We start from the raw sequence: 27,009 nt of genomic DNA, 5'->3' as shown, positions 1-27,009 counted from the left end.
CAAGCAAATGGAAGACCAAAAAAACAGCAGGGGTTGCAATCCTAGTCTCTGATAAAACAGACTTTAAACCAACAATGATCAAAAGAGACAAGGGCATTACATAATGGTAAAGGGATCAACACAACAAGAAGAGCTAACTGTCCTAAATGTATGCACCCAATACAGGAGCACCCAGATTCGTAAAGAAAGTTCTTAGAGACCTACACAGAGACTTAGACTCCCACACAATAATACTGGGAGACTTTAACACCCCACTGTCAATAGTAGACAGATCAACAAGACAGAACATTGACAAGGATATCCAGGACCTGAACTCAGCTCTGGACCAAGCGGACCTAATAGACATCTACAGAACTCTCCACCCCAAATCAACAGAATATACATTCTTTGCAGCACCACATCACACTTATTCTAAAATTGACCACATAATTGGAAGTAAAACACTCCTCAGCAAATGCAAAAGAACGGAAATCATAATGAGCAGTCTCTCAGACCACAGTGCAATCAAATTAGAACTCAGGACTAAAGAAACTCACTCAAAACCACACAACTACATGGAAACTGAGCAACCTGCTCCTGAATGACTACTGGGTAAATAACGAAATGAAAGCAGAAATAAAGATGTTCTTTGAAACCAATGAGAACAAACACACAATGTATCAGAGTCTCTGGGACACATTTAAAGAAGTGTGTAGAGGGAAATATATAGCACTAAATGCCCACAAGAGAAAGCAGGAAAGATCTAAAATCGACACTCTAACATCTCAATGAAAAGAACTAGAGAAGCAAGAGCAAACAAATTCAAAAGCTAACAGAAGACAAGAAGTAACTAAGATCAGAGCAGAACTGAAGGAGATAGAGACATAAAAAAAACACTTCAAAAAAAAAATCAGTGAATCCAGGAGCTAGTTTTTTGAAAAGATTAACAAAATAGACTACTAGCCAGACTAATAAAGAAGAAAAGAGAGAAGAATCAAATAGATGCAATAAAAAATGATAAAGGGGATATCACCACCAATCCCACAGAAATACAAACTACTATCAGAGAATACTATAAACAACTCTATGCAAATAAACTAGAAAATCTAAAAAAAAAAAAAAAAAAAAAAAAAGATAAGTTTCTGGACACATACAGCCTCCCACAACAATACAAGAAGAGGTCGAATCCCTGAATAGACCAATAACAAGTTCTGTAATTGAGGCAGTAATTAATAGCCTACCAAACAAAAGAAGTCCAGGACCGGACAGATTCACAGCCAAATTCTACCAGTTACAAAGAGGAGCTGGTACCATTCCTTCTGAAATTATTCCAAACAATAGAAAACGGGGGAATCCTCTGTAACTCATTTTATGAGGCCAGCATCATCCTGATACCGAAACCTGGTAGAGATACAACAACAAAAAAAGAAAATTTCAGGCCAATATCCGTGATGAACATCAATGGGAGGATCCTCAATGCTGGCAAACCAAATCCAGCAGTACATCTTAAAGCTTACCTACCACGATCAAGTCGGCTTCATCCCTGGGATGCAAGGCTGGTTCAACAAATGCAAATCAATAAATGTAATCCATCACATACACAGAACCACATGATTATCTCAGTAGATGCAGAAGAGACCTTTGACAAAATTCAACAGCCCTTCATGCTAAAAACTCTCAATAAACTAGGCATTGATGAAACATATCTCAGAATAATAAGAGCTGTTTATGACAAACCCACAGCCAATATCATACTGAATGGGCAAAAACTGGAAGCATTCCCTTTGAAAACTGCCCAAGACAAGGATGCCCTTCCTCACCACTCTTATTCAACATGGTATTAGAAGTTCTGGTGAGGGCGATCAGGCAAGAGAAAGAAAGAAAGGGTAGTCAATTAGGAAAAGAGGAAGTCAAATTGTATCTGTTTGCAAATGACATGATTGTATATTTAGAAAATCCCATCGTGGCCAGGCGCGGGGGCTCACACCTGTAATCCCAGCACTTTGGAAGGCCAAGGCAGGTGGATCACAAGGTCAGGAGTTTGAGACCAGCCTGACCAACACAGTGAAACCCCATCTCTACTAAAAATACAAAAAATAGCTGGCCATGGTGGTGGGTGCCTGTAATCCCAGCTACTTGGGAGGCTGAGGCAGGAGAATCACTTGAAGCCGGGAGGGAGGTTGCAGTGAGCTGAGATCGCGCCACTGCACTCCCGCGCTGGTGACAGTGCAAAAACGCCATCTCAAAAAGAAAACCCCATCGTCTCAAAATCTCCTTAAGCTGATAAGCAACTTAAGCAAAGTCTCAGGATACAAAATCGATGTGCAAAAATCACAAGCATTCCTATATACCAATAACAGAGAGCCAAATCATGAATGAACTCCCATTCACAATTGCTACAAAGAAAAGAAAATACACAGGAATACAACTTACAAGGGATGTGAAGGGCCTCTTCAAGGAGAACTACAAACCACTGCTTCAGGAAATAAGAGAGGACACAAACAAATAGAAAAACATTCCATGCTCATGGATAGGAAGAATCAGTATTGTAAATATGACCATACTGACCAAAGTAATTTATAGATTCCATGCTATCCTCATCAAGCTACCATTGAATTGGAAAAAACTACTTTACAGAATTGGAAAAAACTACTTTAAATTTCATACGGAACAAAAAGAGAGCCCACATAGCCAAGACAATCCTGGGCCAAAAGAACAAAGCTGGAGGCATCACGCTACCTTACTTCAAATGATACTACAAGGCTACAGTAACAAAACAGCGTGGTACTGGTACCAAAACAGATATATAGGCTAATGGAACAGAACAGAGGCCTCAGAAATAACACCACACATCTACAACCATCCGATCTTTGACAAACCTGACAAAAACAAGCAATGGGGAAAGGATTCCCTATTTAATAAATCATGGTGTTTTGGAAACTGGCTAGGCATATGCAGAAAGCTAAAACTAGATCCATTTCTTACACCTTATAAAAGAATTAAGATGGATTAAAGACATAAACATGAGACCTAAAACCATAAAAACCCTAGAAGAAAACCTAGGCAATACCATTCAGGTCATAGGCATGGGCAAAGACTTCATGACTAAAATACCAAAAACAATGGCAACAAAAGCCAAAATTGACAAATAGCATCTGATTAAAGAGCTTCTGCACAGCAAAGGAAACTGTCATCAGAGTGAACAGGCAACCTACAGAATGGGAGAAAATGTTTGTAATCTATCCACCTGACAAAGGGCTAATATCCAGAATCTACAAAGAACTTAAACAAATTTACAAGAAAAACGCCATCAAAAAGTGGGCAAAGTATATGAACAGACACTTCTCAAAAGAAGACATTTATGCAGCCAACAAACATGAAAAAAAGCTCTTCATCACTGGTTATTAGAGAAATGCAAATCAAAATTACAGTGAGGTACCATGTCACGCCAGTTAGAATGGCAATCATTAAAAAGTCAGGAAACAACAGATGCTGGAGAGGATGTGGAGAAGTAGGAACGCTTTTACACTGTTGATGGGAGTGTAAATTAGTTCAACCATTGTGAAAGACAGTGTGGCAATTCCTCGAGGACCTAGAACCAGAAATGCCATTTGACCCAGCAATCCCATGAGTGTATATACCCAAAGGATTATAAATCATTCTACTATAAAGATACATGCACACGTATGTTTATTGCAACACTGTTCACAATAACAAAGACTTGGAACCAACCCAAATGCTCATCAATGATAGACTGGATAAAGAAAATGTAGCACATATACACCATGGAATACTATGCAGCCATCAAAAAGGATGAGTTCATGTCCTTTGCAGTGCCATGGATGAAGCTGGAACATCATTCTCAGCAAACTAACACAAGAACAGAAAACTAAACACTGCATGTTCTCACTCATAAGTGGGAGTTAATCAATATTGAGAACACATGGGTACAGGGAGGGGAACATCACACACTGGGGCCTTATGGGCGGTGGGTGGCTTGGGGAGGGATAGCATTTGGAGAAATACCTAGTGTAGATGACGGGTTGATGGGTGCAGCAAACCACCATGGCACACGTATACCTATGTAACAAAACTGTACGTTCTGTACATGTACCCCAGAACTTAAAGTATAATTAAAAAAAAAAAAGATAAAAACCAGTAATTCTAAGATACTAGTGGAACACTGAGTTATTCTTTTAAGGTTTTTCTTGATTATAATTGTCCTTTTAATGAAATCTTTAAGAAAGTCATTAAGAAAGATTAGGGGAGTGGCTCTATGTATAGATTCTATAATAATCTTTTAAAGGTAGTTTACAGTATAACCCACACAAAAATATTGAAAAACAATCATATACTATATAATAGCTGAACACTGCAATTAGGAGATAAAACATAGCAACATGTTTTCCATAAGATGTTTGAAACCAAAGGTTTTAATTGTGAAAGGTTTTAATAGTGAAAGATTTGTAAGACAGTTTTCAAAATATACTGAGATGTTTATTTTCTTTATACAAGCCATATTGGCATGGTATGTAAAATACAGTGATTTTCATATTGGTTAAGGTTTAGTCACTTGATAAAGAGCTTTATTGTAGATTTTTTTTAAAGGTGCTGAATTTTGAATCTCAAGCTGAGGTGGTTTGTCTTGGTTGTTACAAGGTATTCTTCTTACCCAGTGGTGATTTACTATACCCATAGGCAAAGTATCAAGAGGAAAGTCATCATATGGATCTGTGAATCTAAATGCAGTTTTAATGTTAGATTTAAAAATTAGCAGCTGCCACATATGTGCAGTTATGATCTGTTGCTAAATTGAGGAAAACTAGGACTCTGGGAGGTATTTGCAATACAACCACAAGCAGAATAAGGCTCTTAAGAAATACCTAAGAGTACTCATGCATGGTGTCTTCTTGATTTTATATACTGATAAATAATAAGAGAGTGAGGTGGTCTTGGTTGGGTAAGAGAGAAAATATACACAACTTTTAGAACTTAGGGTACTTGATTCATATTGTATGCTCTAGTTTCTTCAGTAGAGCAGAGTTGCTTTTTAAATCTCTCCTAGACTTGCTATGTTCATTTGACAAAAAGTTACTGCACATCTGTTACATGTTAGGTGAACTGGAGATACAGCAGTGAACAAAATGGACAACATCCCTGCCCACAAGGAGGTGTGTTCTTATTTCAGGGCAGATAAGCAATAGAGAAAAATGCAAATAAATATATAATGTGTCAGATGGTAACAAGTGCCATGGAGAAGAATAAAGCAGAATAAGGGAGTAAGGGATGTATTGGGAATGGGCTTACCTATCTCTATAGGGTGTTCAAGGAATACCTCACTCATCAGGTCATATTTGAACAGAGTGAAGTAATTGAGGGAGTCAGCTATGTACTTTCTTATGTCAAGCTGCCTGCTTCATACCTCTGCTTATCTAATAGGAACCAAAAACTCGACATATTCAAAGCTGAACTCTCAAGGCCAACCTCTTCCATCTTCAGTCTTCCTCATCCAGAAGTGCATCACTGTCACTGTCTATCCAGTTGCTCATATTAAAAACCTAAGACTTGAGATTGGTTCATCTTTTTTTCTTCAACTTCATGTTGGCATGACCAGCTGGTTCTATTCCAAAATATATCTCCTGTCCATATTTAATACTACTACGCTGTTTCAGGCTATCGTCATATCTTGCCTTGACCATTATTAGAGCCTCCTGTTTCAGTGGTTTCCCATTCCACCTAAGATATTTTTGCTGGGTATAGCATTCTGGGTTGGGAGCAATTTTCTTCCATTACTGTACATATGCTCTACCATTGTCTTTCCCCTCTTATCATTCCTGTTGAAAACTCAGCTGTATATCTTGTTCTGTTTATTTGAAAAAAAAAAAATGTATACCCTCTCCCCTCCATGACTTCCCCTGCCACCAGCTGCTTTTAGGATATTCTCTATTTTTAGTTTTCAACAGTGTTACTGTTATGTGTGTATGTGTGATTTTCTTTGTATTTGTTCTCACTGGAGTTTACAGAGCTTCTTGAGTGTACAACTTGATGATTTTAGTTAGTTTTGGAAAATTCTAAGCCTGTATTCTTTAAATATTCCTTCAGTTCCACTCTATCTCTCCTTAGTTTCTAATGTCATGCATTTTAGCCCTTTTCCTTGTGTCTCATATTGCTGTAGCTCTTTTCTTCCCTTTTTTTTTCTTGTATCAGTCTGGATATTTTTTACTGGACTTGTTTTCCAGACTGTTAATCTTCTCTGCTATTGTGTTTAATATTTTTTTGAGTTACTAACTTCAGTTCTTGCGTTAAGTTTTAGATTTTTCATTTGGCTCTTGTTTATAAATTCTAGTTCTTTGGTGCAATTTTTAAAATCTTTTTATCCTTAAAGGACACATTAACCATATCTTTTTAAAAGTCTTATTTGATAACTGCAACATCTGTTTTATCTGTGCATCTCTTTCTGTTTTTCACTTTTCTTTTTTCTGGTCTGGTCTTGTTTCTTGCTCTGCTGGGTAAGTTTTAACTAAATCTCAGATGTTTTATGTGAAAAATTAAGAAGGTTATGGATGATAGGACTTCCTGTAGAAGGATTTAATCTTCTGGGTTGTGGATGTTGTTTGGGTAGGTCTATTTACAGACTGCCCATACTCCAGAGCCCTTTTGCCCTGGCAATCTGAACTCCAGCCTTGGTTTCCCAGCACTAGAGTACTGCTAAAGGCTTGGCTCAGCTTTTTAGCCTCTCCACTGCTGCTTTCTGCTTGGTTCATTTTTTTTCCTTGGTTTTTGTGCAGCTTAGGTCATTGACGGAAACTTGCATGCAGCATCTTGGGACCCCCTTACATCTCTTCTCTTTCAAGGTCTCCAGCTCCAGACTCTACCTTTTAGTCCAGCGAGGCTGCAAAAGCCCCCAGCTGCTGCTTTTGGCTGTGTGCTATTTGCAGCTCCAGGAATCAGCAAATTCCTTGAGGAAAGGAGGAGGCCAATATGGGGCTCCCATGGATGGCCTTTCTAATTCTGGGATCTTAGTCCTTTATGTCCTGTCTGCCTTTGTTGTTTTCTAATGGCTTCAATCATTTGCTTTATGTAATTTCTCCAGCTTTTATACTTGTTAGAGTAGATGTGATCCAGATTATTCTATTGTGGTCAGAAGTGGAAGTCTTTCATTACACTTCAATAAAGTCTGTACTCCTTTCCTCTGGCACATAAAACTCACCCTGGTCAGCCTTTTGCCTGTCTCTTTTGTACCTTACTCCCACATCCAGTAGCTCCAGCCACATAGGATTTCTTTCTTCATTGACTGTATCAAACTTTTTCCCACCTCAGGGATTTTGCATGAAGTCCTTTGACGGCTCTTCCTCAGATTTTTGCATAGAGCTGGCTCTCTGATATTATTTCATCTCAGTTCGCTACTGAGGATGAACAAAATGCTAGTCATCATTATATGACTAACAGATTTTTGCATAGATCCAGCTCCTTGATATTGCATCTCAGTTTGTTACATCCTAAGAGATTTCCCTCTTTTCAGGGCAGCTCCTAGTCACCCTGATTTGTTTTCATCATAGCACATTTCAATCACTACCTGGTTATTTTACTTACTTTCTTAATTTCCATTTCTCCACTGTAGGGTAAGTTATGTTTCTGCCTGGTGTGTGGTAGATTCTCAATAAAAATCTTTTGCATGAATGAGTAAATAAATAGATAATCACTGATTCTGAAAGGAATTTTTCAAATTATTCTTTCAAAACCTCAGTAGGGCATAAGGGCATACTATTTGCTTTGCCCTAATAGTCTTTTTATGTGGAATATTCTATAAAATACCACTTTTATACATTTATGGTATAATGATGACTAATACCTTGTTCATCTTGATGATCAGATCTTGAACTACTTTTTGTATACAAAGCTTATGTTATATTCATTATCATACTAGTGTTAATTATATTTTTGTTCACATTCTCTAGAAATATTTAATCTGTGCTAATAACTCTTTATCACCAAAAATATTTAATTATCTAAAACCAATAGTACAACTTTCTATTGGTCTTACATGAAATGGTTGTTTTTAAAGTGACATGTTATATCTTTATTTAACAGGAATGGTTTTTGGGAAAAGCATTACATGATGAAGAATCCACAATAATTCACCATTATGCCTTTTCTGAGAATCCTACAGTTTTTAAGTATCCAGACTTTGCTGCAGGCTGGGCCTTAAGTATTCCACTTGTAAACAAGTAAGAATTTATTGGACTTTTTTCAGGGAGGTGGGAAGGGTGTACATCAACTTGAATTTCATTGAGTACAGTAACTGATGGATCTCAGGATCTGAAATGAGTTTTTCAGCCAGAGGCAGTGTGTGGTCAGACCTGGAAAAGGAGCCACATGCCTGAGGGTTTCTGCTTCAGCACTGTCATTTACTAGACCCTTCAGACAAATCATTCAGCCTCTCTGTATATTCTTCTTACTCATCCACAAAATAATAAGCGGTGAGACTAAGGGAGAAGACGGAAGTGCTCTGAGAACCATGCACATGGAAGCATCATTACTATTGTTAAGAGATCTACTTAGCTATAGGTGTAACTTCTATCATCAGTAAGAAAATGAAGCAGTAACATGCTGGGGTTGAGAGTTGATGATTCATTAGGTGCATGGGTGTGCATACTTAAACACAGGCCAGGCAGGAGGACAGCTAGCTAGTGGAAGGTACTATAGGTAATCATAGCTAGCTATTTGTGTGTATAATCACAATGGTGCTCTGTTAGATGTGGAAAGTGAAGGTGGTTACATTGTAATTCAGGAGAAATACGGTTGTTGACAAGCCCTTCAGATTAATTATTAAATGTTTTTGTTCTTTAGGGAATGGAGAGTTGATAAAGCACTTGTGGCTTTTTTAACTTCAGAGATGAAAGAGTTTCTGTCATTAAGTGTCCTGTCTCTAGGATTTGGGGTCTTCAAAATCTTATTAGCCCATTGTAGATATACAGGGTAGTACATACCTTGTCATTCATGGCTGAACAAAACTTCTTGACTATTCCCTTCACATTTGAAAGTTCTCTACAGTGTGATACCCTCCTTTCCAGTGTAGAATCCAAACAACAAAACAAAACCCCTGTGTTTCCTACCCTTCCTTGCCACTAGGAAGCAGCCATATGTTGTAGGTTCCATCAGGTAGATGTGTTATGTACAATTATTTTTGGGAACTGAATTGTGTGGGGAAGGAGACAAAGCATGGGGGACCGTTTGAATTGAGACTCGTAGCAGAGGAAGAGTCAGTTGCGGTTGACGGCAACGTCCTGATGACGGCAGAGTCTGAAGCTCCTACGCTGCTTATTTCTGTGGTACAAATCTGGGGGTTCTTGGAATCTTAGCTTACAGCCTATTTAATCAGACTTTCCGGTAATTCCATGAGCCATCTATATGCTTTAATAAATTTACATTATGCTTTAACTAGCCAGAGTGGATTATTTTTGTTTGTTTGTTTCCAGTTAAGATCCTTGCCGGGCGCGGTGGCTCACGTCTGTAATCCCAGCACTCTGGGAGGCCAAGGCGGGCGGATCACGGGGTCAGGAGATCGAGACCATCCTAGCGAACATGGCGAAACCCCGTCTCTACTAAAAATACAAAAAACTAACTGGGTGTGGTGGCGGGCGCCTGTAGACCCAGCTACTCGGGAGGCTGAGGCAGGAGAATGGCATGAACCCGGGAGGCGGAGCTTGCAGTGAGCCGAGATCCGGCCACTGCACTCCAGCCTGGGCGACAGAGCGAGACTCCGTCTCAAAAAAAAAAAAAAAAAAGGATCCTTGACTTGCACACTCCGTCCTGGGACTGCCAGGCAAGGATGCCTTTCTCCCGGCCCCTACCAATCATGCCTAAGAGCATCTGCACAGTTTCCCTCCCTTCATTCTTAGAAGGGTCAAGGAGGAAGGGGAGTGAAGACAAGAAGAAGTAGTGGTCGTTCCTTTCTCACCGTCTGCTGGTCTGCCTAGTTCTGTGCTCTGCAGGGGAGAGGGGAATATGTGCTGCCCTTCAGCAGCCTCGGGTCGTGTTTCTTCTCAAATTAAGTACACTTTGGTTTGCTACAGCTTGAGCACCGGGAGTTCCCAGGACACTCTTTTCCTGCAATGTCCAGCAGCCTTATGTTTGGGGCCAGTTTAGCCACCTTTGTTGAGTCTGGACTCTTAATGAATAGAAGCTGTGATCTGCACTTTGTAGGCTGAGCCACTGTTCCTTCTCCCTTCCTCAAGTATTCTTGTCATCTTCGGCCACAGGAGGCTTCCTCTAGCCTTCCTCATTTGGTCTCTGCTTAGTTTTATAGTATGGAAAGATTTGGTCTGACCTCTCCTTGGGAGAAGTCCCACATGGTTGTGATTTTTTCTGACTTGGGACTTACAACGTCTGTGTAAGCCTGTTTCTCTCCCATTTCCTATATACTACGAAGTCCCTTGAGAGGAACAAACACAGCTATTGCCTGCCCTGTGAAGTGCTGTAACTGCAGCAGGTGCTTCTTCCTTCAGGGCTAAAGAGGAAACCAGTGGACCCAGGAAGAGCTATATGGCAAGCAGAGGGTGTAATCATTTCCTTGAAGCCAGTATAGCTCTTTTCTTCATCACTGCCTTCTGATCCAGGAGGCCTCTTATCCTGAAGGCAAATCCTTATAGTCTAGAGTTTTACCTTCCTTCTTCCCATCACAATTTCCTATCTTCCTTTAGCAAGACTTTATTGGAGACCTCTTGATGCTGAATTCAATTCAGTTTTTGTTGAATTAGGTGTTAGAAATAACTATTTATTCTTGCTTCCTTTGACTTACTGTCTTAACCAGGTGCAGGTTGATGGAAGTGATCCTGTTTGAACACATTTTTGACTCCTGGCATCCCTATATAGGGCAGTTCAGCCTAACTCTTATTGGCTGACATGCTGGTGTTAAGTTTAACCTGTTCTAGGAAACTTCTGCCCTCTGCTTCACTGCCCATCAGGTGTAGCATCACCCAGAGGACTGGCAGGCTTTGTTGGCTCTGGCTAGCGCTCACCTCATTACTGTCTCGTGCTCACCATATGACTAGCTTCCAGGGGTTCGTGAACCAGGGTTGCAGGTTATGCACTAACCGAGATGTTAGCCTTGTTAAAGGGTGACTTTATGTTCTGGATTATCTGGCATTTTGCAAGGTAGTCCCACAGGAGACCACAGGTCCATGATTCCCTTCCCTGTTGTGTTTGTGAGATCATTGAACATATCTGTTGACAAGGGAAGGTGGCCAGTGCCCAACTTCCACAGGGTTTTCACATCTCCCTTTCTAGTCAAGTTTAACCGTATTTAGGAGAGAGAACTGAGGGCCTCGTCACTGCAGCAGGGTGTGTAGGCATCTTCGTCTGTTTGGGCTGCTATAAGCAAATGCCGTAAACCAGGGAGCTTATAAACAACAGCAGTTTATTTCTTATAGTTCTGGAGGCTAGAAGTCCAAGATCAAGGCGCTGGCAGATTCAGTGTCTGGTGGAGTGCCAGCTTTCTGGTTCCTTTCCTTCTTCCTGCGTCCCCTCATCTGGGAGAAGGGTTGAGGGGTCTTTTTTTATAAGGGTGCAGTCCCATTCACGAGAGTTCCCTTCCCGTGGCCTCATCACCTTCCAAAGGCCCTGCCTCCTAATAACATCACCTTGAGGGGTGGGACTTCAGCCTATGAATTTGAGAGGGGACACAAACATTCAGACCATAGTAATAGGAACTATGACTAAGGGAGTTAAAGCCAAGAGGTTAATCTTTTCCACAAAGCTCAGGAAATTCCCAGCACTTGCCCCGTGACTCCAGTATGATAGCAGAGTGAGGCACCAGATAGTCTTCTGCATGCTGAACAGTGACCAACAAACCGTAGAATGTGTATAGTTCATTGATATCCATGGTCTTCTCCCTACCTCCTCTCCCTTTCCCCTGCCAGGAAAGACAAAGCAAAATAAATATGCAGACTCTACCATAGTGCCATATTTAAAATTCTAGTTATCTTAGATCATATTTCCTTTCCCCGTGATGCCAACAAGTAATCCAAGCAAATAAAATTATATAACCCATCTGGTATAACAACTATCTTGTGGTCAAGATATATTTTTAAATGGCTTTTCTAATGGGGATTCTTATTTCTTCAAGAAATTGGTATTATACTCAGGACTAAAGGAAGGATAAAGTATCCATTAGCCCCATCAGCTACAACATTGGATCTTCCTAAGTTGTTTTTTTCCCAATTTTTCCCTAATGTACTGACTTCATTTCTTCCTATTATTGGCAGCTATATCAATTAGCATGCTTTTGGATGCAAGTAATAGGAAGCAATTCAAACTGGATTAAGGAAATACTTTGGCTGTAATTGGGGTGAGTGAGATCTGTGGTTGGTTGATCTGGCAGTTTATCGATATCATTGAGGACCCACGCTTTCTCTGTCCCTGTAGCCTATAGTATACAGAATGCATTTATCCTAAATCTGGTTCCTCTTGTGGTTTCAAGACAATAAGGGCTACATATTTCCTGTTTGTATCCAATAGTAGACAGGCTGTTCCCGACCATGAATGGTAAGTGCTTAATCCTCAGTCTGATTGGGCCAACTGCGTGTGTGTTCTAATCTCCGGACTGTTAACAGTTGCCTGGGAATTTCATTGATTATTAGAATTATTGGAATTTTCAGTTCTAATCCCCAGAGTATTAACAGTTGCCAGGGAATTTCAGTGATTATTCTGGCTGGCCCAGAGTCATCAGTCTCTGACTCTGGAGCCTGTATAATTGTTGGGCTTAATATTAGTCAAAACTGGAATTTGTTTAGGAAGAATGAAGGGGAAACTATTTATATGGACAACCAACAGGGCCAGTCCAGGAATGTTGATTCCCTTCGTGTCCTTTCCTTGACTTTATGGCCCACATTGTAGGTAACGTAACAACTTACAGTTACTTAAGTATTTCTTCTGCCCTAGTCTCCAGCACAACTGGTTACCTAAAGATATTTCATGAGACACACTTTCTTAGACTGTTTCCCACCAAAATTTTGTTTGGCCTAACAATTCCACATCAGTGAGTTTTGAGTTCACACTGCCTAATATTTCCTGGCAATCTATCCGTTTGATCAATTAAAACAAATTGATTTTGAAGGCATGTGGCATGAGTCCAAATCCCAAAGTTACCTTGATACAGTTTATTTATGAATAAATACTTTCCTTTTTGGAGAAATTTTCATTAACTTCCAATAAGATGATTTCTTCAAATATATGCCGTTACAGGACACTGTTTCTGGTTTTCGCCATTGTTTTTCCACCAGCAAACCTTATCGAGATTTCCTTCAGCAGGTTGCTCTGTTGACCGATTGACAAGTGGGATTGAAAAAGCCAGCTAGGTATTGAGTTGAAAGGGCCCTCGGTCATTTGCACGTCTGTAGCCTAGGTGGTTGTGTCGTTAGAACTGTGCTATTGGGGGCATGACTTAACTTATTTATTTATGTATTTTTTGAGACAGAGTCTTGCTCTGTCATCCAGGCTGGAGTGCAGTGGCACAATCTCGGCTCACTGCAAGCTCCACCTCCTGGGTTCACGCCGTTCTCCTGCCTCAGCCTCCCAAGTAGCTGGGACTGCAGGCTCCCGCCACCATGTCCGGCTAATTTTTTGTATTTTTAGTAGAGATGGGGTTTCACCGTGTTAGCCAGGATGGTCTCGATCTCCTGACCTGATCACTTGCCTTGACCTCCCAAAGTGCTGAGATTACAGGCATGAGCCACCACACCCGGCCCAATAACTTCTAAAAATTAGGAAAGCTAAAACTTCATATATGCCAGGAACTGAATATTTAATGAGGAAACATTTCATCTAAGTAACTGGAATTTCTGGCTTTCATTGGTTTTTTGGTATTGTTGGTTACTGAAACTAGCGTTGGAAAAACCCTGCTTCATATCTTGCTTCATAGAAAAACGAAATCCAGTTAGCACTGTTAGGTATTGCCTTTTAAGTTAGTTGGTCAACCTGCACACTCTTAGAACTTGAACTTGTTTGCAAGGTGATTGGGTGACTGACATAGGCCTGAGGTGGCACTTGAGGCTAACTCTTCCACCAGAAGTCTGTGGTATTTACATAAATATGACTTGGTTATGGTACACTCTGTGGACTGCAAGAGATTGCCACTGAAAGATAGCCATGTACATTTTCATATGTCCTCTTATCAGTCCTTTTCTGTCTCGGCAATTCTTTTTTTTTTTTTTTGTAATGGAGTCTTGTTCTATTGCCCAGGCTAGAGTGCAGTGGCACAATCTTGGCTCACTGCAACCTCGGCTTCCCGGGTTCAAGCAATTCTCCTGCCTCAGCCTCCCAAGTAGCTGGGATTACAGGTGTGCAATAACATGCTCGACTAATTTTTGTATTTTTAGTAGAGATAGGGTTTCACCATGTCTTCCAGGAAGGTCTTGAACTCCTGACCTCAGGTGATCTACCCGCCTCAGCCTCCCAAAGTGCCAGGATTACAGGCATGAGCCACCACACCTGGCCCTGTCTCAGAAATTCTATCAGTGTTTTTCACTTTTTCCCCTTCTGAGGTTTACCTCAAAGAAAAAGAATTTTCAAGGATTGAATGAGAAACTTGAAAAGCCAAAAAGATGGAGGGCATGTTTAAGGTAACAGTACTAAGGTGTTTATTGACGATTATGAAGGGGAAGGGGCCTATGAAACATGGCCACCTCACTGTGGAGGTCACATGCCTCTTGTATTCTGATCACAACTTGGTGTTCCTCGCCTGTGGCAATAAGCCTGGGTATGACTTTTCTGTCTTTGGAGCCTGAATGAAATGAATACTTACTCTTTGTGGTCTGATTAGATTTTGAAGGCATGTGGCATGAGTCCAAATCCCAAAGTTACCTTGATACAGTTTATTTATGAAAACATGCCCCAACTGAGCACAATTCAGATTGGACAAGATCTCACTTGCCAGGGCAGACATTTTTTCTCTAAGTATATATTTGGAGTGTGTCTGAGGATGTAGACTCAGTCCACCCCACTTACACTCACAGATCTGTGGGTGAGTATTGAGCAGGAATGTGACAGATATTATATGGGGCTTCTTTTGGTGCTACCTGCTACTAAGCTATGTTAGTATCAGCTGTGAGACAAATGCTTTGTAATGAAGCACATTTATCCTGTGTCTGCTTTCTGTCTTCTTCTAATCAGAGAATCAGAGGTGAATTTTTATGGAAATCTTTTGTGGCCCAACCAGAAAGATGTAATTAAAAACAGTAGGAAAAAAAATTGAAACTTACTGCTATTTTTCCTTTTTCTTTTAAAATTTTTCTTTCTTCCTTTTTTTTTCCTTTTCTTTTCGAGACAAGGTCTCTGTTGCTCAGGCTGGAGTGTGATCATAGTTCACTACAGCCTTCAACTACTAGGCTCAAGTGATCCTCCCGCCGCAGCCTTCTGAGTAACTAGGACTACAGATGCACCATGCTTGCCTAATTAAAAATTTTTTTTAAATTTTGTTTTAAATTTTATGTTAAACTATGTTGCCCAGGATGGGCTCTAACTCCTAGCCTCAAGCAGTCCTCCTGCCTTTGCCTCCCAAAGTGCTGGGATGATAGATATGAGCTACTGTGCCCAACCTACTCTTCCTTTTTAAAATCACTATTATTTCTTTGTAGTGAAATTATGTATGAGGAGGTTTGTAATTTAAACTAATAGTCTAGTCTTCAACTCTGTAAGTAAATACAAAACCATATGGTATTTTGGTGATTTGGGTAAGTATTCCTCCCTCGTTAGCTTTGAATCAAATAATGTGTTGTCTAGTTCATTCAGGGAGCTCACTGAATGCTTATTGTGGTCAGGTACAGTGGGCAGTGCTGGCAAGACAGAGAAGAAAGTATAACACAGAGAGAGCTATGTATGCACCAGATTTTAATGTATGTGATAAAGCTGATAGGTCTGTGCTTTGTACTCTGGCAGTCAAGGAAGTTTCCATTTACTCTGGTGGGCAAATCTGGATAAGTTTTACAGAGAAGGTACCCATGAGTTTGGTGTTTACAAGTTTCCTGGGTAAAGGTTGGGTACAGGCAGTCTAGGCGGATGTCCAGCAGGAGAGAACAATGGGGAGGCGTGTGCACTGGGTGTAGCAAGTGGGCGCTGTGATGCTAGAGGTGGTTGGGAATGGTAGGGCCCTCGAGACTGGCTCAGGAGTTTGGAGCTTTATTCTGTATGGGAAAGGAGCCATTGAAAATGTTTAAACAAGACAGTGACTTGGAATAAAACTGTTATTCTTCCCCAAAACCACATGCTTTTCCCCCATGAAACCCAGCAAGATTCATTAAAGTAAGAAACAAAAAGTGGCCGTGACTATTTCTCAAGCACAATTTATTTTCACCTTTCCTTTTTCTTTCTCTGTATTATTTAGTGTAAAGATTATCAGGAGTCAACAAAGCTCGTGACTTTTTCCCCCAAGGCATTGTATTGTATCGTACGTTATTTGGCAGATGTTGGAATAATGAATGCTACTTTCCTTGCATTCATTTATTGGTCAGCCAACCGTTGCATTTTTCACAATCCTTTCCCTCAAGGAAATTAAACTGTTATTTTTATCTTTAAATCTGTATGTTTATCTGTTTTCAAACACTGGAAAGTCTCAAGAATGTGTTAGTCTTGTTTGACACTTCTTTTGGTTAAAAAAAAAAATCAAATCGTCTCTATTTTCTAGGCTTACCAAGAGACTAAAGAGTGAATCCCTGAAATCCGACTTTACAATAGATTTAAAACATGAGGTATGTCATGTTTTGTTTGATTAAAAGTCCTAGTAATCAAGCATTCACGTCCTTCGATGTAAAAGGTGTTTTGCATTCCCTAATTGTGTGTTTTCCCCACCCACGTCTACTCCCCACAGAGATAATTTCACGACACTCCAGTGAATTAGGTGCTTTTATTTTAAGCTCATTTCAGTTATGTAGGTGAAGACAGAACAGCGAAAAAGGTTACATCTTGTGATTCATGATTCTTTACTTTTAAGCTAGATGGATGGGTCCACAGGTAGATTTCTAAAAACATGCAAAAATGTCATTAGAAGTACTCTGCGCTTACGTGGTGCTTCGGTTGTACATATGCCAGTATAGATTGAATGATCACGCCCCCCATGCCCAATTCATACCTTGAAACCTGAGCCCCAGTGAAATGGTCTTTGGAAGTAGACCTGTGGGAGGTGACAGGGGCATGAGAGTGGAGCCCTCATGAATGGGATTGGCACTTTTATAAAAGAGGCCCCAGGGAGCTTCCTTGCCCTTTCTGCCATGTGAGGACATAGCTAGAAGGTGCCATCCATGGACCAGGAAGCAGGCCCTCACCACTGAATCTGCCAGTCCCTTGATCTTAGACTTCCCAGCCCCCAGAATTGTGAGAAATAAATTTGTTGTTTAGATTCCACTCAGTCTATGGACATTCCTTTTCCCCCCACCCTCCAGTTTGAAAATCTGTAGCTTTAAACCAGATAGCAAATTTACCTTTATGTTGATTGTAATTACTGATATATTTGATTTCTATCACTTTATTTTGTTCCCCTCTCCTTATTTTCTATTTTTCTTTTTTCTTTTTTTTTTTTTTTAAGACGGAGTCTCGCTCTATCACCCAGGTTGGAGTGCAGTGGCGCCATCTCGGCTCACTGCAACCTCCTCCTCCTGGGTTCAAGCAGTTCTCTGCCTCATCCTCCTGAGTAGCTGGGATTACAGGTGCCCACCACCACGCCCAGCTAATGTTTTTTGTATTTTTGGTAGAGACGGCATTTCACCATCTTAGCCAGGCTGGTCTTGAACTCCTGACCTTGTGATCTGCCCACCTCGGCCTCCCAAAGTGCTGGGATTACAGGAGTGAGCCACCATGCCCAGCTCCTCTGTTTTTCTATTTTAAAGTTCCTTGTCTTCTTATTTATTTATTTACTTATTAGTCCATATTTTTTCTTGTCTGCTATTTTAGAAGTTCAATCTGTCTGTACTTTACTGGTTATTTTAAATATTTTAACATGCATTCTTAACCTAATAATGGTTTATTAACCAATAGCCAGAAAATTTGAGGGCCTTAGGATAATTTAACTCTGATTATCCCACTCCCAACTTATATGCAATTGTTGTTCAATATTTTTGTCCCTTTTTCTTTTTACCCTGGAAACTTAGATATTATCATTATTTTATGCAGTTAACATTTGTATTAACTCGTCATATATTTGCCGTTGTTTTTGCTTATCATTCCATCTTGCTGCTTAGGCCTTCCGATTGAATCATTTTTATTCCTCCTGAAGTGTATCCTTTAGAATTTCTTTTAGTGAGGTGGTAAATTCTCTCAATATTTTTTCTTTTTTTTTTTTTTTTTTTTTTTTTTTTTTTTTTTTTTTGAGGCGGAGTCTCGCTCTGTCGCCCGGACTGGAGTGCAGTGGCCAGATCTCAGCTCACTGCAAGCTCTGCCTCCGGGTTCACGCCATTCTCCTGCCTCAGCCTCCTGAGTAGCTGGGACTACAGGCGCCCGCCACCTCGCCCGGCTAGTTTTTGCGTTTTTAGTAGAGACGGGGTTTCACCGTGTTAGCCAGGATGGTCTCGATCTCCTGACCTCGTGATCCGCCCGTCTCGGCCTCCCAAAGTGCTGGGATTACAGGCTTGAGCCACCGCGCCCGGCCAATATTTTTTCTTTAACAATATTTATTTCAACTTTGTTTTTGAAGCGTACTTACATCATGTAGATGATTCTAGGTTGCCAGTCATTTTCTGTCATCACAAGTTTTATTCAATTATTTTTCTTTTTTCTTTCTTTCTTTCTTTCTTTTTTTTTTTTTCGAGATAGAGTCTCTCTCACTCTGTCACCCAGGCTGTAGTGCGGTGATGTGATCTCAGCTCACTGCAACCTCCGTCTCCTGAGTTTAAGCAATTCTTCCGCCTCAGCCTCCTGAGTAGCTGAGTCTACAGGTGTGCATCACCACGACCAGCTAATTTTTGTATTTTTAAGTAAAGATGGGTTTCACCATATTGGACAGGCTGGTCTCAAACTTCTGACCTGACTCCAGGATCAGGCCTCCCAAAGTGCTGGGATTACAGGCGTCAGCCACCACGCCCAGCCTCAGTTATTTTTCACATGTGCTTACTTGTTTTGTGTAATCTTTTTAAAATAATTTTTTCTCATGTTTTAAAGTTTTTCTTTATAAAAATATATTAAGCATAGTAATTTTATAATCTGTTTGATAATTCTGATATCTGAAGTTTTTTGAGTCTGATTAAATTATGTCTGCTGGCTCTTGTTCATTATCTTATTTCTTTTTTATGTGTGATTTTTTTTTTTTTTCCTCTGAGTGATTGTTCTGTAAGCACCCTTGTTCCTTTGGGAAAATCCTGAGCCTTCTATTAAGGTTGTGGTTCCTTAGTAAGGATTTACATTAGCTTCTGCCTGTTGCTAGTGGGTTATACTGACTTGAGATAATTTAAATTATCAGTTTGACGTGTTTTGGGACCTCATAGGTAGCACAAATTGGGGAGGCCTGGCTCTTGGTTACAAAATCTAAGAGGAGATTTAGAGATTATTCTTTTCCCTCCGTTTAGACCCATGGTCCTAGCTTTATGTATGGAACTGCTGTTAGTCACACCCCACCTTGGGTGGGTCACATAGCCTTCAGTCTCTTCACTCCTATCAGAAACTCAGCCTTGCCAGAGGTCAGCTGATACCTACTAGGGAAAACTACCCTTGGTACCCTTTTTTCCCCAGGATCTCACTTTCCCATTTTTGTTCTCACAGATTCTACATTTTTGTGCCAACTTAGCAATACATTTAAGTATTTAAGGGCATTTTACCCAACATTTTAAGATGTTTTAAGCAAGCTGAGTATTCGGGGTATGTAATTACCATATTAAGGAAACTGGAGCCGTAATAATATTTTCTTCCATCTCTCTGTGATGTTGTAGAATGTGTTCTTTCCTAAAACCGCATACTTTGGAATTTTTTGGAGGTCAGAATATTGATTCATAGTTAATTGCTTATTGTTAGTAATAGAATACATTTATTCACATGGAATTGTCATTTTTTTAACTTTAAAAAGTCCTGTTGAATACTGACAAATTGATATGGTTCAACCTACTCTCTGTGGAAGGTGTGTTCTGCTTTCCCTTGAGATATTTTGTCCCTTCTTTTACTTGTGTTGACTGAGTTCTTTCGTCACTGCCTGTCTCCTGTCTTGTGGCAGATTGCCCTCTACATCTGGGACAAAGGCGGAGGACCTCCCCTGACCCCAGTGCCTGAGTTTTGTACAGATGACGTGGACTTCTACTGTGCTACCACGTTCCATTCTTTTCTACCACTTTGTGTAAGTAACAGAAGAGAAACTTCTTTGCATATCAAGGGAAAAATTGAGGTGCTGTGCATAATGGCATCCTAGCACTTTAAATATTAGATTCAGGGCATTCATGTGCAAGTTTGTCACAAGGGTATATTGCGTGATGCTAAGGTTTGGGCTTCTACTGATTCTGTCACCCAAATAGTGAACATGGTACCCAATAGGAAGTTTTCAAACCTTGCTCTTCTTCCTTCCTCACCTTTTTAGAGTCCCCAGTGTCTGTTGTTCCTATTTTTATGTTTGTGTGTCCCCAATGTTTAGCTCCCCTTATAAGTGAAAACATGCATGCAGTATTTGGTTTTCTGTTTCTGCATTAATTCACGTAGGATAGTGGCCCCAGCTGCATCCATGTTGCTGCAAGTACATTATTTCATTCTTATGGCTGTATAGTATTCCTTGGTATATCTGTACCACATTTTCTCTATTCAGTCCACCATTAATGGGCTGATTCCATGTCTTCACTGATTCCATGTCTTTGCTATTGTGAATAGTGCTGCACTAGCACTTTACATCTAAAAAGAAAATCGGCATTTTCCCTGTGCCGGGTAAGAACTATATATCATGACTCTAGTAATAACAGTCATACAAGGTTAGTATTATTGTAACTCCATCTTACAAATGAGAAGAGAGAGGCACAGAGAAGCCAAGTAATTGTTTATGACTACATAGCTAGTAGGGAGGGAAACAAGGGTTCTGATGGGCTCCCCTTTACTCCAGAGCCTTTGTGAAGGACTGCCCATCATAGCGCTGTAGGGTTAGTGTGCCCAGAGTCATTTATTTTGTTGATGATGTAGGATGCATTGATTGGAATTTCTGTTCCATTTCCTGGAAAGGCCATTTCCAGTGCTTTCTGTGACACCTAAGCCTTCTCCACAAGCCTGCACCCTTTACTCTCTCAGCAGGTGGCTCTGCCTTTCATCTCACTGACAGCCATCCAGAACTTTCAGAATGAATTCACTTGTTTTGGCAGACCCAAGATCCAGCCCCAGTATGAGCCTCGAGACCCTGACACTCACTACGTTGTTATCTGCTTTTCTCATAAGAAAAAATATGTTCACCAACCTCAAATGTTGTCGTTATTCTCAAGTCAGTCACACAGAAGTCTGTGTGTGCCATTTTAAGAGATAAATACACACACACACACACACACACACACACCCCAAAACACAGTGCAGCATTGAGAGAGAATCTGTAATGTGTTTGCAGTTCCAGAGGCGGGGACCAGTCTTTCTAGGCAGAATGCTTGCTTGCTCTTTCAGTGCTCTCCTAGTGCCTTGAGTGACATGACAAAGCTGTAGTTAGATGTCACTGTAAACCAGCCCCAAATTATGTAGGAGTCATGATTGAGTATGATTGCAGGCCTAAGACAGGTAATAAAGGGGTCAGGAAGGGCTTGGGTGTGCCTTGTTGACAAATGTGTCTTGGTGCTCTCTTTCATCTGTGTGATCATCCTGGGCTCCAGGACTGCCCCCACCCCACCTTCACCAGGTGTTTGAAGGAATCCTACCTTTGGCAGAGGAGAAAACATCCTTAGCCTAGACTTGGGTCACCAGTAAAGAGGCTGCTGTAAAAATGTTTTCAACATTAAAGTAAGGCCAGGCCCAGAAAAGGGCAACATCTCTTATTCTACACTAAAAAATCCTCCTATTTCTCTCTTTTTGTCAAAATCTTCAGCTGGAGAAAGGAAATGAGAAGTAACTAACATTTATTGGTCACTTACTATGTGCTTTAAAAATTATAGTAATAATAGCAGCTTTGTGGTGGTTATTTTTTTTTTTTCTAAACAAGCCAACTGAAATTCTGAGAGCTTAAGAAACTTGTTAAGGGGATGCACAGTCCATGCACGGTGGAGCAGGCAGGTCCAGGGCTGGCTGACAGAAAGGCTTATATTGTCAGCTGCCCTATGTTTCCATTTCTCCCCTAAAACTTCATCCTGGATATGTTTGATATCCTTGACACTGGTTAATTTGAACTCTAGAGCATGTGAGATCTAATGTGGGTGTGAAGTTAACGCTGACTCACATATGCATATATTTTTTCTTTTCTTTTTTTTAGGGAAAGCCAGTGAAGAAGGAGGATATTTTTGTTGCAGTAAAAACATGCAAGAAATTTCATGGTGACAGAAGTATGTTTTGGGTTATTCATTTTATCGAACGCTAAAATCCAAACTACCTTTAAAAAAAAAGTACAAATGAATTCTTGAGCGTAAATTCAGGAAAGGGATAATGACAATCCGGATGTTGAGGTGAAAGCAGTTATTTAATCAATATTCCTCATTGCACCATTTCAATCACCAAGATCAATTAGGAAGGAAAATTTTGTATTGAAACATGAGTGGTCGTAGCCGATACTGTTTATAGCAGTGTTTTAAATTGGAAATGGAAAAGCTCAGTGTGGCAGTCTTGGAGACTGTGTGAAAAACAATCCATTTTGTCAAACAACGTATTAGGTTCAAACAACATATGAGGTCTGTGCGCAGTCTCTACACGGGATGAAGAATGTCAAGAGAGGATTTCAAGGTAACAGCATGCCAACAAAGAATAGAGACTTTTTCTTGTTTTTTCAATTTATTTCAAATGCTTACCTTGGAACTTGTTAGTTAAGAGATGTATTTGCCCATGAGTAGATAATATTGGAGAAGAAGAAAAAGCCGCTGTACAAACAGTGAATCTCTTCGTAAAGAAATCCTGGCATGCAGATTAATGTTGTTTTTATTCAGGTTTTTGATGTCATTACAGAATTCTGCTAAGTTGTGATGATAATGTAAAAAAAAAAAAAAGCCCATCCTAAATATAAATAGACATAATTTCTCTCTTTTTGCACCTTATTTCAAGCAACACTTTTCCGAAATTGAAAATTAGGCAGTCTTTTGCATTTTCTAATTTTAGTGCATATTTTAATTTTTTTTCTCATGAAAAGACTGTCGATTTCACCAAGAATGTGATATTTATGTAGGAGAGATTTCTAAACCAACTGTCATTTTCATGGGATTGGAACTACTGAGGAAGTTCATTTATGTATTTTATGTGATAATATGATACATACAAAGTATATTTTAAAGGGGAAAATGTTTTCCAAATAAAATAATATTGTAATTTGAGATTATAGTATTGTCTAAGACGTCAACATCAATTAGAATCCAGCTATAATCAATTATATCTTAAAAATGCATTAACTATAAACCTTCATATTTGCCTAAAATAGCCACGTTAAATTCCAAATCCTATTAAATCAGCCTAAGTGAATATATACATTTGTTATGCAACGAGTCCTAAGATACTATGAAGAATCAGTATAGTTGTTAAGATTTTCTATCATAAATTTACCCTAAACTTAATATTCTTTTACTTTTTTCATAATATGGAAGGGTTTTTTGGGATTATTTTGACAAATACCTTTTTAAAATAGGTATTGGGGAAATGAACTATGCTGTTTTTTGTTTTATTTCTTTTACAGCAAGCAGGAACTGTTTGAGTTGATTTAATTGATCTTGAAGCTACGCTTGGAGTAGTGATTATTTTTACAATATGAATGTTAAGGATGGTGGTGCTGGTACTTTTTCTTTGAAACACATTTTTCAGGTCACAGTGAAGCAGTAAAATTAGGGACACTCCCTTTCGTATTTTTTATATTCTACAGAAATGAAAAAAAATAGTTTGTTAATTTTGATTGAGTAATTTTGAATCTAGTTTACTGCTTTCTTATTTTGTATAAGTTTGAGATACTCTTTTTAGATATTTATGAAATCCTTTCTTATTTGAAGTTTGACTCAAAAGTCTTTAAAAATTACAAAATCTTAAAAGCCTACTAGGAGCATTAGAAACAAACCTTCCAAAGCCAGATGCATCGGTTTACTGCTGTTAATTTGAATCTGGTATCACTGAAGCATGAGGCCTAAACTGTATCATGACGTTTTCATATTTGGGTTTCTGTGGTAAACTCTTTTGCAACTTGGATGTGTTTGTTTGAAAAGATAGTCTAAGGCAACGGGATTTCAGTGACTTTGAAGTCCATTTTGCATGACTTCATGTAGCCTGCCAGGCCACTGGGCTCTGCCCCTCATTTTAGAAGCCTAGTCCAGCCACCAGTTGGCCCAAAGAGTTATCCAGTAGTATCAGTTACAAGGATGACACCACACTAACTGCTTCTAACTGCTAATACTTTTTACATTTTCTGGTGTGTTTTTCACATATGTTCTATCATCTAATTTCATGTTGACACTTCCTTGTGATATGATAATTATTGTTATTCACTTGTTGTAGAAAAAGCTGAGTATGGAATGATACACAACTGGCCCAGTTTCTTGTATCCTATTGAGTAGCAGAGCCAAGGACTTGGGTTTTCTGGCTCCTAAATCCCACATTTTTTTTTCTACCACAGCACAGCTATACTGTAATCTCCTTGGATGTATTACAAACTCAATACTTGATAAATAGTCTTTGATGTTCACATCGATGTCCTGCTATGCTCAAGGTCAGTTTTGACTTGGCCAGAAGCTGTGAAAGTAGGCTTTCCATTTTTAGTAGCAATGGGTATGGCAAGGAATTGAAACCCACACAGGATCTAAAATACAAGTTGAGCTGAGAATTTAAGACTGCTACTCCTATCTAAGCATGTCACTGCTATAGTCAAGCAGAACACATGGTCTGGGGTGTTCGATTTTTTTTTTTTTTTTTCATTTTCCTTTCCCTGTGCGCTCTATGGTAGAAATACTTTAGTCATAAAGGCCAAATGATGAAGGAAAAAAAATCTAGAGAAACTGTACTTGTCTTTGCCAAGTTGAGAGTGGACTGTACTGTTAATTGTGGGCACTCCTGGTTCATTATAGTGTTGGTCACCTTCCGGGATGAGAAGGAGAGACGGAACATGTTGTGTTCAAGGCCCTAGTCACAGCAAGGGAAAGTATAGATTGCATTTAGTTTTTATACTCTCATGGAAGAATTGGTAATAAAACCAAGTTTCAAAATGAAAAGAAATATTTTAAATATTGTACTTTCTTTGCTTAACAATGACACATTTATGTAATTGTTTTTGTCTGGATTTTGACTTAAGTAAAACATAGCATTCTTAGAACACAAGCAAAAATATATTCTGTCTTTTGACTCAAGGAAGTAATCCATATTGACATAGTTGAAACAGCAACACCCTCTGAAAGGCAAGCATTTAGTAGGGTTTTAAAGAAACTTGGGAACGGTTACATAGGTGATGAATTGGGCATAGCATGTAAAATTATATTTAAGCAAGGAAATGATCTCTGATGTTTTAATATTCAGCTTGATCGCTTCCTCTTGGGTTCTGTGTTTCTCACTGTGGGACCGGAGCTGTCAGAAAACCTTAAGAATTTTCTTTGCATCATTTTGCCATGCAGTTTGCGTACATGTCTCATGTACCCTGTGGCAGCCACTGGTTTTGTTCATCAAATGGTGGGTTGTGGGACGCTCTCCTGCAGTCTGCCTCTAATTAAAGAGGTTAAATTGCCGTTTGCTCAGCCTTTAGTTCCTTTCCATAGCTTCCTAAGCTCTTAAAAATTAGCACTATATTCCTTTTAGTTTAAAAAAAACCCTGCTATCTTTACTGCTGTGGTCTTCTCTAGAGGCAAATCTGAACAAACTGATTGAAAGGGGTGTTAGGAGGCTGGTGTTCTCTTTGACTAAAGAGGCTTACACGTACTGTGGTACAATCTGCTTACTTAAAAGGCGAGGCTTGAATTAAAATACAGCAGATAGAAGGCCAGACTCTAATCAAATGAGGTGATTAGATCAATGACTGAAGAGAGGAGAGGAGTCAGGTGTTGCCTTTCCCTGGCTGTTGAATAGCTGATGTTCCAGATTGTCCTACAGTGTTGTGTTAGGTCATCCAGGAGGGATACTTTTCAGGCTTAGGTACACCTTAGTCTTTAAAATGAGGAATTAGGACACACTCGTGTGTGTGTCCCTAATCTGCTCCTGAGAAGAGAAGTGCAATCAGGGTCTGATTTTGTGGCCACTGATTTGCACACTGAGACAAAAGGTCCATCTGCAAGCTGAAAATAGTGGATTCCTTAAAATAAAAACTATTCACATTTGATGGTGTGGTAGTTTTAATAAAATGTTCAAGTGTCAAGTTCGTTTTCATTTATAACCTGAGACAGTTTTACAAGTCACTTCACTGGGGGTAAAAATGCATGTGCTGTCCTCACAGTGAGACACATCTTCTGCTTAGAGTCTAGAAAGCTCTAAGAAAGATGTATGCCATCTGTGCAGCTGGCATTTTTATAGTAAAATTTTTTTACTTTGCTTCAAGTTTGTTATCTCGTGACAAACTTTCTTGAAGGAGGCATTCATTATTATTATGTGATAGGAAGTATGTTTCTTTATTGAAAAGGAGATAATGTGTCAGGTGACATTGAAGTATTTCTCAAAGTTTAATATCTTTAGGAATACAGTGCCTCAATGCAATATAAAATATTTTGTAAGCAATAGAATGAATTCATTTTAGAATTTAAATGATGCTAATAAAATAGGCCATTATTTTAAAAGCTTAATTTAGAATCAACCGTGGTTGAAAATAAAGCCTTAAGCTGTTTTTTTTGGAGACTTTAAATCCTTTACGGCTAAGAGATACAACAGACACATGGAGGTTATATTGACAAAGGGAGAGATGTACAAACTGTTGAATGCTTTAGGTATTATAGAATCATAATATCTTAGTAT

The 27,009-nt window shown here is 39.5% G+C and overlaps 1 protein-coding gene across 6 annotated transcripts in view; it reads left to right on the top strand.

Moving 5' to 3' along the window:
- B3GLCT (beta 3-glucosyltransferase) overlaps positions 1-27,009 on the top strand; it is a 121,138-nt gene that overhangs the window by 53,414 nt on the left and 40,715 nt on the right. For 5 of the 6 annotated variants that reach the window (XR_004054659.1, XR_004054658.1, XM_030922048.1 and 2 more), the window contains exons 7-10: positions 8,071-8,207; positions 16,661-16,724; positions 20,168-20,287; positions 22,373-22,442. Coding sequence is in view for 4 of the 6 variants with exons in the window: in XM_030922048.1 (XP_030777908.1) it covers positions 8,071-8,207; positions 16,661-16,724; positions 20,168-20,287; positions 22,373-22,442 (391 nt within the window). In the remaining 2 variants the exon portion in view is untranslated. The remainder of the gene's footprint in view (positions 1-8,070; positions 8,208-16,660; positions 16,725-20,167; positions 20,288-22,372; positions 22,443-27,009) is intronic. The other variant, XM_030922049.1, reaches the window with a different exon arrangement.

This window comes from Rhinopithecus roxellana, chromosome 18, assembly GCF_007565055.1.
Source record: "Rhinopithecus roxellana isolate Shanxi Qingling chromosome 18, ASM756505v1, whole genome shotgun sequence".
Classification (NCBI taxonomy): Eukaryota; Metazoa; Chordata; class Mammalia; order Primates; family Cercopithecidae; genus Rhinopithecus; species Rhinopithecus roxellana.
The sequence above is the reverse complement of the archived record's forward strand: the minus strand, read 5'-3'. Positions and strand labels throughout refer to the sequence as shown.